The 13,230-nt window shown below is 41.5% G+C and overlaps 2 protein-coding genes across 2 annotated transcripts in view; one reads left to right on the top strand and one right to left on the bottom strand.

Annotated features, from left to right (window-relative positions):
* LOC111269645 (rho-associated protein kinase 1) overlaps positions 1-1,748 on the bottom strand; it is a 20,204-nt gene extending 18,456 nt beyond the window's left edge. The window contains exon 1 of the mRNA XM_022849387.2: positions 675-1,748. The gene's annotated coding sequence lies outside the window, so the exon portion shown is untranslated. The remainder of the gene's footprint in view (positions 1-674) is intronic.
* Positions 1,749-2,202: 454 nt separating this feature from the next.
* Positions 2,203-12,893, top strand: LOC111269642 (uncharacterized). Its single transcript, XM_022849382.2, has 7 exons — positions 2,203-2,876; positions 8,820-9,793; positions 9,970-10,125; positions 10,770-10,882; positions 11,059-11,284; positions 11,604-11,965; positions 12,295-12,893. Exons 1-7 carry the CDS (start codon positions 2,753-2,755, stop codon positions 12,353-12,355), a joined length of 2,016 nt encoding a protein of 671 aa, XP_022705117.1. The 5' UTR covers positions 2,203-2,752; the 3' UTR covers positions 12,356-12,893.
* The last annotated feature ends 337 nt before the right edge of the window (positions 12,894-13,230 follow it).

A 13,230-nucleotide genomic window follows, 5' to 3' on the forward strand; every position in this document is an offset into this window, starting at 1 on the left:
TGGCTGGCTGGCTGGCTGGCTGGATCGTAGCTGGCCAGCCAGCGCCGAGCAGTCGGCTGCAGGATAAAAGCGTGAAGACAGCAATAGGACAACAACCGACAGACCAAGAAGCATCACTCAGTCAAATTAGGTTCAATTGCAACGACGTCATGCAGAGGATAATAACTGCTTCCGAGGAGGATGCTTTGCCAAAAGATCTAGGGCTTACGGAAAAAAACACTTACATATATACGCTGACGACGTGCAATATTGCCAGTGGTAACACCTTAACATAGAATGAAGATGGCTCTGCTAACCCGCGTCATCATATAATTTAGAATATATTCGCAACTATGCCCGGAATACTAGAAATCATCCATCAGACTCGTATAGATGTAGCTTTTATTAGAACGCATACATATAGTTCGAGCCGTTGCTGTTGCTGTTGTTGTTCCGTGTCAGAGTGGCGGCACCGTGCCACTGTATGCGAGGCTATTCATTGGTCATGTTCTTGGAAATTAAGCGAATTCCTGAAAAGTATTTTATAACACTGGCTGACTGTTTATGCGTGCGCCATTTGTGTGAGTAACGAAAAGCAAATTTGTGTTTTGCGCAATAAATTCATCTTACTCAGACTACGTTACATTAACAATGCCCTGAGTGAACACATTCTCTACTGTAATTGAATTACTCACAGTTGTTAGGAGGACATGATGAAATCCCTTTGAAATAGCATTGTCGTGAACTTTTATCCACCCTTATAGTTAGTCCAGCGATCGATTGCTACTATACTACGAAGGCTACGATAACTGAATGGATGGATTGAATCTGACTAACTGTACATTATGTAACGTGCATTTTCCGATTTAGTGGTAGTCGCAGCTGGCCTTCGGAATCATCACAGCATCAGTTCACCATGTCCTGTTCAGGCTGAAGAGAGGCCTTGTTCCGTCGATTGACTTCGCTGAACTATGGTCGTATGCGTAAGCTCACGAATATGCCTATACGCACACAACATTGCTACTCACTGCCAACTAGAAAAGCTTTCAAGGAAAAAAACAACAGAATTAAAGCATATTTGATAGTATTCGTATTCACTGCGGTATAGCCAGCTGACTTCCCAGTAGAAGACAAGCACTGTTCACAAACGTTCCTTGAGGACTGAAACTGTTTTACTACAACAGTCGAACAGGTAACAGCCACCGTAACAAACGTACTTTCTTTTTTCTCTTTACCGCATCAACCATCCTCTATGGTTAAGGGCATACAGCACAAGTGAAAATGCGTCATAGTCGTTCGTCTTCGTCGTAGGATCAATCGAACCTTTTCTAAGCGCACTTTGTCCGATGACACGATCTGTGTGTGCTCGAGACGAGTGAACTACATGACCGGCGGTCGCCGCATCGGCCACACCAGATGACGGCGATTGACTTTGCCTCAGTAGCTTGTTCTGTTAGTCCTCTTTCGATCGACCAACCAACTGCTTTGTCTGCTACCGCCAAAGATAGCAGGTCAACCACTATTTCGATACCACTATGTCGATTTCTACTGCACAACCCCCACCATCACGATTGCCGGTATAAGGTGTTATGTTCGTTTGATTATTCACTGTCGCTCTCAGCACGAATTGTCGGGAGTATGATAGTGGGTGAAAGCCTGTAAACAGTTGAACGGCGATGCAGCCGGTCCTGCAGAAGGGTACACAGACTGACAGACGGCCAGAGACAGGCACACATAGACACGCGCACACATCGATACATAGAGTCTGAATATGCAACAAAGGAACGACGCCGCAGCTGCGTCGATTCGCTCTCTCTCTCTCTCTCTCGCTCTTCTCGACTGAGCGTCAAGCGGTAGTACACACTGGTGCGCCCTCGGTGAGAGAGGAACGATACTGGCGGCATATTTTGAATCGTAGTGTTCAGCTCTCACAAAACAACTTTCTGAGACTTATTTTCTAGACGATCCACGATAAAAAGTGATATGAGTTGCTTGGAAAATGTTTTCACATGGTTAAATGTTTAATTGTTATTGCCGTGGCTACCTAAGGACTCAATACTTGCCTAAATCAATTAGCATTTTAAACTGGACTTTAAGACAACTTCATTGAAATCCCACTGAAAGTAACTGTAAGCGTTAGTAGCAGACGGAGTTTTCGTCTGAAAAAATATATATGACAAATAAATCAAACACAAAGGCTATTGACAGGGCCAACAAATCAATAGACAAATGAGCGTACGTCAAATAACTGTTCACCCAACCTTTGCCTGGGGTTCGCAAGCTTCTATGCGAGCCATTCCAAGCTAGTTAGCCACAGGCAAGTGTTCGATAACATTAAAAACGACTACACTCGGACAAGTGGCAGCATACCCAATCAGTACCGTACACTCGAAAGAATGGATACATGAAATTGCCTCAGGCTGTTGTACAGTGGTTCGGCATGCGCGCCTCTTGCGTATTCTTCCACCGCTTAGTTTGTGGTTTTCTGCGATGGGAAACGTAAACATTATCTGCAACATGTGGCCCTACGCCCCTTTGCTACTGCTCTCCCTCTGGTCGAGCGGCGCCGCCTCCGTCGTCACCGCCGCCGCAGAATAGCGATGAAAGCAAGCTTCTGTCAGGGTCGCTGAGAATCAGCCTGTTTGTTTGTGTCCTGCGAGCGACTAGCAGCGGTGGAGGCGGATGTGTGGTCGCGTTGTTGTAGCAAGTTTAACAACAAGCGGCAATTCTTTGCTGAAATTTGAGGATAACGTTGGGCGACATTCGCCGTGGCATGGATCGGCAAGGTTGTAATAATCATCAGCGCATCGGGGGCTACGCACCCCCTTATCACCAGCTGCAGCAATACAATGGAAACCCCTCTGGACGTTCTAGTTTTCGCCAGTCGTACCATCACGGTGAGTTCGTTAAAGAAAAACGTAAGGAAAAAATAGTGATGGTACTGATAAGCAGGCAATAATGGATTTTGCCTTCATTTCTCAGCGTTTTCGTTTCATTATAGTAATAACAATCGCTGAAGGTCCTGCTGAACGTTCGTCCCCACCGCATGTTACCGCCCATGAAGAACAACCGTCGTGATGAGGCAGTATTAATGATGACGACGACGACAACGATGATGGTGAACGAAAAAAGGGCCCTTGATTAAATCGACTATTTTTACATATTTGGATTATCAGTCCTAGTGGTTTACGAAGCTATTTAAGAGCAAGAAGCACAGGGGGACGGACAGGCGGAACCCACTCAGTGGTAGGAAGTTGGTAAGCCCATTGGACAACTGCTGTACAGAGCCGGAGAGTGACAGTAGGTCCACCAGATGAAGAGGGACACAAAACGATAAAGCCCACAAGATGACATCGCTATGAGAATGTCGATGAAGTTTGATTTCACTTGATTTTTATAAGCTTTCACGCCTTGAGCAGGCTTTTGTAAATCTCTAAGTGATGTCAACTCGAAGGTGCGTTTCAGCTAAGACATGTAAAATTTTGAAGAGAAAGGCAAGTTCCCTAGTTATTCGGGTTTAGTTTTGAATTAGCGACTGTGTTAGTAAACACAAACATTTGTGACTTGGCATTCTCTCATTGTTATAATCTGGTGGAAACTTGAAAAAGCATAATTTCCCTATATAATAAAAGTAGCATGATTTGGTAGGATAAAGACTAGCTTCAACGAAATTGTTATGAAGTTGTCTTTTGTCATATTGGGTTGTGACCAGCCTTTGTTCGGTTGATATTAATCGAAAATGAACAGTGATAACAAAGTATTGATAGAACCTCTTCGGAAACAGTTTCTTTTATGTGCTTTGTACTTAATCCCAGAGGTATTAACAAGTGCCAATCTCTGTCAACTGCTATATAGCTAGTTACACTATTTTAGATTTGCTGTAATGGATTTACTTACTTGATATTAGGCTCTACAGAAAACTTCAGATTAGTTTTTTTTTTTGTATCGACTTTCAGAAAACCTCAGATTAGTTTTTTTTTGTACTGACTTTTTTCTGGTGAAAGGTTGAACTGTGTTATTTGCCTTCTAGCAATTGATCTTTAGGCACGCAGCATTAACGGCGTTATTAGCGTCTTTTAGAGAACACATGTGCACGATGTTAAGGCCATGGTCAACGACCATGGCCAGCACCTTTGGTGAATTCGAGGAGCCCTTATATAGTTTCAAAAAATTACCTATATATTATTTAAGCCAAATAGATCACGAAACAAGACCATGTCTTAGAAACTGTCTTTAGAGTAACGTTCTTTAATTGTAATTCTTTTGTTTTTGAACCCAACGATCTAATCAAGCTGCGCCTCTTGAATTTTAAGAAAATCACCCTTTGTCGCCTATGGCCGAGTCTCCTTAATACCTAGCTAAGTCATATTGATAACATTAACTCCGATTAATATAGCCCTTTTGCAAACGCCTCATGACAGTTATTTAAACCAATCAACTAAATGCCCTTGTGGCAGCCAAGCAGCTATCCTGCGAGAAAGAAAAACTATGTCACGAGATAACAAGGTAAACTTTTGGCTTCGACCTATTTCCTTGACGAATGATAATATTGACTTCGGGAAACACGTAACTCCGAAGAAAACTGTCCCGCATTAATTAAAACGAAATTTAAAAACCATGACGACACACTTGATCAATTTGCTTCGCAATTCAAATAAGTTAGGCAAGCGATCAACACATGCAAGAAATACTAAAGAGCCCCTATAAAGGACCAAAAGCTAAGCCAATCATCATTTGCATGGACCACTGGAAGCAGTCCTAGCACCATAACGATCTGGGTATAAGAAACGTGATAAACGGAAAGTCAAGAAAATACGGATAACAGCAGGGAAGTGTCTTTGACGGATTAGAGACCGAAGGATCGCTTGGCCGAGGGATGAGTCGCTAAACGCTATAAGAAAAGGCATAGCCTACGACTTGTGGTGATAGCGGAAGACACTAAAACATGAACCACAAAAGAAACTGGAAACAATATCCTTCAAATATATTCGTTAGAATACAATGGAATCATCCGGTTTTAAGGAAACTAGACGAGCGTTAAACTGGGATAAGCATATGTAGCGAATCTATTCTGCATTGATCTAGCGGGAATAAATAAAAATCAACACAGTTAAGATGGGAATAGGGCGCCTATACTGGAGAAGTGTTTGTCGAAGATTAGGATTGATGGCTCTCTCAACCTATTAACCTATACGAGGTGGTGTCTCTAAGTTCTAACCTTTTTCTTTTACACGTTTCTAGGATTGTATTTTGACAAAAACAGACATTTCAGTGAACTTCGGTGCATATGCCTAAAGTATTATTCCTGGCGATTATGTTCATTCAATATAATCTTCGTTCACCTTAATTCGGGGCCTAAACCGCTTACTAGCGATCTTCAAAATGTTTTTTCTTTAATCCGTGGACAACTTTTGAAGAGTACACCGTGTATCAAGCGATATTGGTAGGCGTAAGCTCGTCACTTATATGTCGCGTAAATGCGCTACAAAAAAAATCCACCGAAAATACATTTTAGTAAAATAGCTATGGCAAAAGTCATAAAAATGCAAAGACTCAGAACGGCCAGAAAAGTTTAAAAGGCATAAAAAGGCGTAAAACATCTAACCGTTAAAATTTAAATGGACGATTTAATCGACTATTGGTATTCTTCTATCTACAACGGGCGTTAAGTTCTGTATACAAAGCTTAGATGCACAAAAAATGGCTTTTTTCATGGACGAAGCAACAAGAAAATCTAAGAATGATACAAAGTACATTAAAAAAACAGACGAGGAGTTATTAATAATCCTATTATCGTTGCACTGACGTCTATAACGGAGATGGTTAGAAACGAGGGCAAAGGATAAGAATATGCCATGCTTGATTCTACAAAGGCCTATAATGAAGTAGACAAAGGTAAACTTTCAGAGATACCAAACGAATGTGGCGTGTATCTGACATAAGTCATTGCAATGAGTCGGTTGCTAAACGAAAAAACTGCCTAATCGTATACCATTGACATATAAATTCGAAAGACCCAAGGCGTCCGGAAACGTAAAACGAGGCCGTCTATTGATGGCTATCTTGGGTGCTCTGTATACGAACTGGAAGGTTAAACTGATAAGATCGTAGAACAGATTTATCATCCAGCAGTGGAGTATTCTCAAAAAGGAAAGTTTGATATTCAAAACTACTGTTTGTAGGCAACCTGGTAGTAGTATTGCACACCTACCAGTGCGTAGGTGTGCAGACTTTATTGAATATTACAACACAATAAGGGCACAGACTATAGCAGACAGTTAACCCCCTAAAAGACACAGTAGTATCCTTTTGAAGAAAGGGACGAGGACCGGAAGGAACCTTCTGAATCAAGGGAAAACACTAGCCGACGAAGGATCAGCCAAGGACTTACGGTGTACACTTTGCAGCTGCAAAAAATCGTAGTCGAAGAGTGGCCCACGCATGCAGGTGACTATTGTAGATGCGTGGACGTGATAGGCGTCGATAAGATTAGTCGACTGGACGGTAAAAGTAAATCATTGGGGATGATAAGTACGGTGTCCCATGAACACTGATTATGTTAGAAACCTACACAGATGTGAGCAAGTACAGTTTCAATTGTCGGTCAGCAAAAAAAACCCATTTTGAACAAATGCTGTCTAGCCGTCAAACAACAAGCGCGAAACATGGCTTAAGATTGCAAACTAGACAATAAGACGTAAGGCATCGTAAGGATACAATTGCAGAGATATAGAGACAGCTTATTATTGGTCTGGGCATGTACAGGAACGCTACACATCAAACAATTTCATCGAAATTCTGGACCTGCTGTATTAATGTACTACGTATGCGACAGAGCCAGAAAGAAAAGGCCATACGGTGCCTGAACGTAACGTAAGTCACCTGAATGAGCGAATATTGTTGCGGCGATGCCAGGACTGTCAGAGTGTGTGTATCCCCAATTTCGGTAGCACTTAGAGCGACCGTCGTACAAGAGAACTCTGTTATGACAAGCTGTTGATACGTCTGAATATCCGTACCATGCTGATAGGCAGAACCAAACGAGGATGATAATATTAGTGAACACAGGGCATAGTTTCACTCCTTTGTTGCATATCACCACATAAAGATATGTCGGTTCGGAACTGTGAAGTTTCTCTGCCTTTAGGTTAAATCACAACGACCAATGACACTCAAGTGAAAGTCAGGGTCTCTTCAAATCCTTACAACTTCAATAATACGTATAAAAAAAATAGCGTTTTGTAGCTTCCGTAAGTACGCTATTCGGTTTTCGAGCCTATAATATCATGATCATTCTTTTCTAGCGTCACACACGGCATAAAAGTGGCTGAAACTGTTTTTAGCTTCTGATATTTAAGAGTTGATTTTATAAGCAATAATCTACAACAGAACTTTCAAACTCCAAGTTTAAAGAAAACTGCATTTTTTGAACAAAACGTGCAGCCAGTTGATGACCAAAATAAGTTTAATGATCCGGCAGCTGAATTGATTTCATATTCAGATATAGGAGAATTTTACTAGATTATTAATAATTACTGCATTCTATGACAGTTAAAAAAGCACAGTATATATAATACACACTGAAACCAGTCTGAGTGAAAAGTTGTACACTATGATACTCGTCAAGACCGAAAGAAAGAGAAAAAACTAAGTGCGTAAAACGGAAAAGCACAGAGCAACAAAATAATAATGAAAAAATGAAGGAATAGAAAGCGAGTAGATCTGCGTGCGTTGGGTTCGTGGCATTGAATATTGCTTCAAATTATCCAGTCACTGTGTATGCGCATTAAATATAACGTTACGTATCTTAAATTCATATGGTAGTTTGTACAGTTGTATCGGTCTCACTGTTTTCTGCTCCCTTGAGTTACCGGTATGCTCTTCTGTTACGTAGCAGATGAAAATAACGTCAATATTGCTAACATTCAGTTGTGATTCGCAGCTCTGTTGCGCGAATCTCAGATCAACAGGCGCTTAAAGGCGGAAAGATAGCTTCATGGTCTGCCGACCGATGGTACTTCTTAGCTGGCTGGATGGTTGTTTGTAGGAGTTTAGGGGCAGCTTTGCAAGCTTCTATGGCCAGCGGTGTGCATTGGCGTTCGGCGATCTGCGCCCTCGCTGTCGTCTGCTAGTGAGGACCGGAAAGGGGCTGACGGTGAAGCAGTGATGAGTATCGAGTGGAGCTGATTCACAATCGGCGTGGCAAAGTATTGCGGAAAAGACGTTGTTTTAGATGGCACTAATTGTTTGCGAGTGTTGATACTAATATGTTCTAATAGCAGTTGCTAGCGTTAGGCTGTTCCACTGTGCTCCCGAATCAGAACTGTATTGGAAACTGTAGGTCTTGGCATCGTACCTTCCATAAGTAATAATGTTTTAAATAGAATTTAACAAATATGCTTAGCCCATTAGTATACGCTCACTTTCTGCTTAACACGAAAGGTCGTTGCGACCGGCAACAGCTGCCGAAACAGTGACGTCCCGATCGTAATACACTATCATAATCAGTAATGATTTTTATAGTGTTCTTTGACAAGAAATTGCACGTCAGAAACTAGGTTTGGAAAAGTTTGACGACCTCTGTCGGAAAGCATGTGTTTTTTTATTGACAATTAGGTATGAACGAGATCTAGTTAATTTGTTTGTTCTGTTAATATGTTCTTGACAACAGTTAAATAAAGAGCTAATTTACCCAAAAGCTATCATTCTTCATAGTTTTCAAAAACTCAACTATACTATATGGTTGTTAAATTCTGATGTGTTACTATGGTCAGGTACTAGCCGAGCATATATATTAAGTAATGGCTATTTGTGTTTTGTTGTTGTACATCCGTTTATAGGAAACCAGCGATATAATCATCCACAAGCAGGTGTTGGTGGATCGCAATGTTCTCCTCAGCAGCAGCATCAACAGAAACAACAACAACAACAACAACAACACCATGAGAGACAGCAGCAACAGCATCAGCAGCTACATCAACAACCTTCTCATCAACATACTCAGGGCGGTGTTAATGCTTCGCCCTTGTCATCCTTCCCATTGGTTTCGCCCGCCCCACCTAGTACTCTCGCGACTCAGCAAGTGCGGGGGCCTCAACCTATGCATTCGGGTAGTCATCCTTCATCCAAGCATCAACATGCCCAACAGCCGACGCATCAAAGCGCACAAAATCCCGTCCAACAGCAGCACGCTTCGGTCCATCGTCCAATCCACCATAACCAAACACAACAGCACCATCATCAAAACCATCAGCAACAACTGCAGCAGCAGCAGCAACGTGTTCACGGTATTATGGATCAGCAACAGTTGCAGCATCAAGAAAATAGCCACCATCGGCAACCACAACACCAACATAGCCCATCAGGAAACAACAGCAATGTCCCCTCTGGAAGCTTTCATCATCAGCAACCACAACAACAGCATTTGCAACAGTGTCAGCAGGACACGTCAGGGCGAAGGTCACAGCAGTATCAAGCACCACCGCAGCAAAATCAGCCAATTTCTGGAGCAGCATGTGGCATAGTATCTGGTACGACTGGTATTGGTTCAACTAGAACGACTAGTCTAGCGACTAGGCCTAGTGGTAGTAGTGGATTCACGTTATCGCCCACAGCACAAGAGTTCGTGCCGGCCTCATTTCTCACACCCCGTGACCGACAATTCGCAACAGTGTCAGCTGGGAAGAGTAGCCACCCTCAACAGCCTCAGCAGCCAATAGCTAGTGGAGGCGAAATCGGCGAAGGCAGCCATCATAATCCCTACGACGATCAGTATGGATCTGGATATGGCCTAGGAAGTTCATATGATGAGGAGGTCTGTTACTGCTTGGTCACGAAAGTATTTAGTTTTTTTTTTTACAACTAGATAAAACATCTAGCTATGCTTACGCATGCATGCTATCTTGCATACCTATTTTAATACCGCTACAAAATTGGATTAATACATTTTCGAATTAACCGTATCTTTGGTGATATTGCACTTATATGTAGGACGATGCCTTGCTTCAGTTGCAAATGTTCATCACGGATGTTACACTATCACCAGCCATGTTTGAATCAAGAGTATGCGATTTAGCAGAGGTTATCTATGATGATCTGAAGAAGAATCCGGCAAATACCCCACAGATTGTGGCTACTATATTTCAGGTACTCAGTCTACGCTTTTGTCTATGCGAATACTAATGACCGCACCATGAGCTTTTGACAGACATTACCTTCAAAATTCAAAAGATATTAACTTCAAAAATATTTAGTTCGTTATTCTAAAAATTGTCTATATAAAGTCGCAAACAATAACTGCATAACCTAACTCAGCAAAGGAATTGGTTTTCGACATCCATTGGCGTTGGAGTATCTGTTCGAATATTTAACTATAACAACCATATTACACATAACACCTATTTCCGAAAGATATAGGTAACCTTATGCGAAAGGGATAAACCTTTATTGTCAGCAAGAAGAAAAGGCATTAAGAAATTTACGGGTTCGACAGCTGAAGTTCAAACCCACGACTTGTCAGAAATCTTTGAGGATGGATCGTTCTTGTCTAGATAATTGAATTACCCGAATATGGGAGCGAATGCTGAGATAAATCTCTATGTAGTTATAATGAAACGTGTAAATACGAAAGGGGGATATTACCTGTAGAATTCGATTTTTACTAAGATTACCATAATTACACAATAAAGTACAGCGCTGCGGGAGAGCAAACGGCACAAACACGATCATTAACATTCTATAGAAATTTAGTTATAAGTCACGCCCTAAATGTGGAGGGTTCTGTCTACCAGGCTGGTGTACTTCAACAAAACTTCCGTTACTCTGGTGCCCGGCTGTGCGATTACCTGTCGGAACTTGTTGTAGTCCAGGGAAGACATCTTATCCGCGAGCAAATAATAGAACAGTAAGTCTTGTAGACTGTGCCAACACCAGAACTGGTGATGACGACCTTAGATAATTTGTTCATGATCCTTAATGCATTCAGAATTGGTCAGTATTCATCGGTATCCACCGTATCTTCAGTGTTATAAACGTATACCATTTCATGTTTCATCTTACGCATTTACTGTCTACCTTTAGAGCGCACAAAGCGGTAAGTGCCGGCCGGAAAGTGTATGGTGACAAGGAACGAGACAAAGAATCCCGAGGAGTGGTACTATTTTGTGCAGAACTTCTTTCTCAGCTTGATTTGGGCTATGGAATACCTTTAGCACATTCGTATCCCGACATGGGCCCTAAGCTGAGTAGTATAATCAGCGAGCTGATTCGTTCTCTTGAAAAGGATAATCAGAAAAATGCTATTCAGGTTAGTCATGGCTTTACTACTGTTCTTGTACTCCAATGATGTAAACCAATGTATATATATATATATATATATATATATGTGGCAAGGAATATGGGCTCTGTTTATATTCTGTCAATTTCTTTTAATCATGAGCCAATAACTGTGATACCAGCTACTAGAACTTTTTATCTAAGAACCTTCTTTTTCCTAATAATCGTGGGACAGCTAACCTAACAATATCAGTGTCCTTAGAGAGAAAGCTATGTAGAACTCGCGTTGATCCATATGAAGAATCCGATCCGTCTTACATGGCAGCCCTAAAAATTTTTTCCTAAAATAGGCTCTAAAGCTATGCGGAGGCAACTTGGAAAAATTGTGCGAGGGAGATTCCGCAATGGATGTACTTTTAGCTGAGTGTGAAGCTGTGGAGGCACGCGAAGGAGTAGATGCTACAATCAAAGCCATGCTACAGCGTTTGCCCCAACTTCGGCAACAGCATTGGGGCTATGTGGCAAAAACAAAGATTGAGCCTCCTGCATATGTATATGGCCAACATGCTCAGGTCGATTATAGCCAACTTCCAGTTATGTACGGACCAGATGGCCTTCAGGTCTCTCCAGAAGAAATGGGATTCCTCGATGGCGGTAATGGCAATGCCAGAGGAGATTATCCCAGCGACCTTTCGCAAAGTACTAGTGTTGGGTAAGTTTGGTGGAATAACCGTCTGTTTTATTCTGCACGTCTGCACCGATGCACAAATCTTAACATATGCCTTTATTCGATGTTCTCCTATGTCGGCGGAGCCAGCGCAATAGTCAGTCTGAGCATGAGTCAAGTGTGATCAAGCTACAGATCCATGCAACTAATATTAAGAGGAACTTCAAGAACGGTTTAATAGGTTCTGCTTAAAGTAATCAAAACGACCGTATGCTTAAGCACAATAACTCTTAGCAACTATACAGTAATTTTTTTTACCTTGATGCTTAATTAAACTAAAAAAAGCTAACGATGACCTCTTTTTTTTGTTTCAGAATGGACGATGAGGCACTGGAAGCGTACGAGATGTTCTTACTAGAGACTGGCCAAAAATAGTTCTTTCTAGTTACTCTCCCCCTCGCCTCCCCCCAGCGACAACATAATGCACCTCCTCTTGAACGGTGAAATCTGTCGAAGTAATCTCGGGTTGCATTGAGAAAAATAGAAGCGCGCAAAATGAAAATGACGCAGACGACGAACGTTGTGACTAAGTCAAATCATTGTATAAACAACTGTACAATAGCTTCTAATTGAATGTTTATGCGAACACCATATACAAGTGACGTTTTGCATACGGATGGCCCCTCGTACAATGACTTCGTTGAGGTGAACTAGATAGATACCATTAGAGACGTTTATGTAAATGTAATACTTCATTATTACTAAGCAGGCTACGCAATAAGTGTTACGCTATTATACAAGTCACACAACGATTGACAACACACGACGTCAATGCTGTATAAGAGAGATATAGTTAAGTATCGATATGCAGCCTACCAGGTTCGCCTGATAGAGGCAAACAAATGCTTAGATATACGAATGAATATACCAGACAAATTATATAAATAATAATAACAATGGCACTAATAACAAATGTACATTGATTACTAATAAAGGGTAGTATATTCCTTCGTTGCTTGCCAAAAAATCTCTATCAATGGTATATAGGAGAGTTTCCGAAGAGTTTAGACGGAAGAGTCAAAGGTGTGGGGCGTATTGTTTGAGAGCGAAATCACGCTTTGTCAGTTCTTTAGACACCACTTGTATCAATGACGAACGACATCAAAAGAAAAACTTGCTTGTATCAAAATAATAATTCCGTAGAGTTTTGTGGTCCTTTCGAGCTTAGTTTAAACGGCGGAAGCTCTCCGTCACTGTATAAAAAATACTGCCTTATGCAATTAGAAAGAAAATAATCCAACTAATTTAGG

Source organism: Varroa jacobsoni, unplaced genomic scaffold (assembly GCF_002532875.2).
Source record: "Varroa jacobsoni isolate VJ856 unplaced genomic scaffold, vjacob_1.0 scaffold_1401, whole genome shotgun sequence".
Lineage (NCBI taxonomy): Eukaryota > Metazoa > Arthropoda > Arachnida > Mesostigmata > Varroidae > Varroa > Varroa jacobsoni.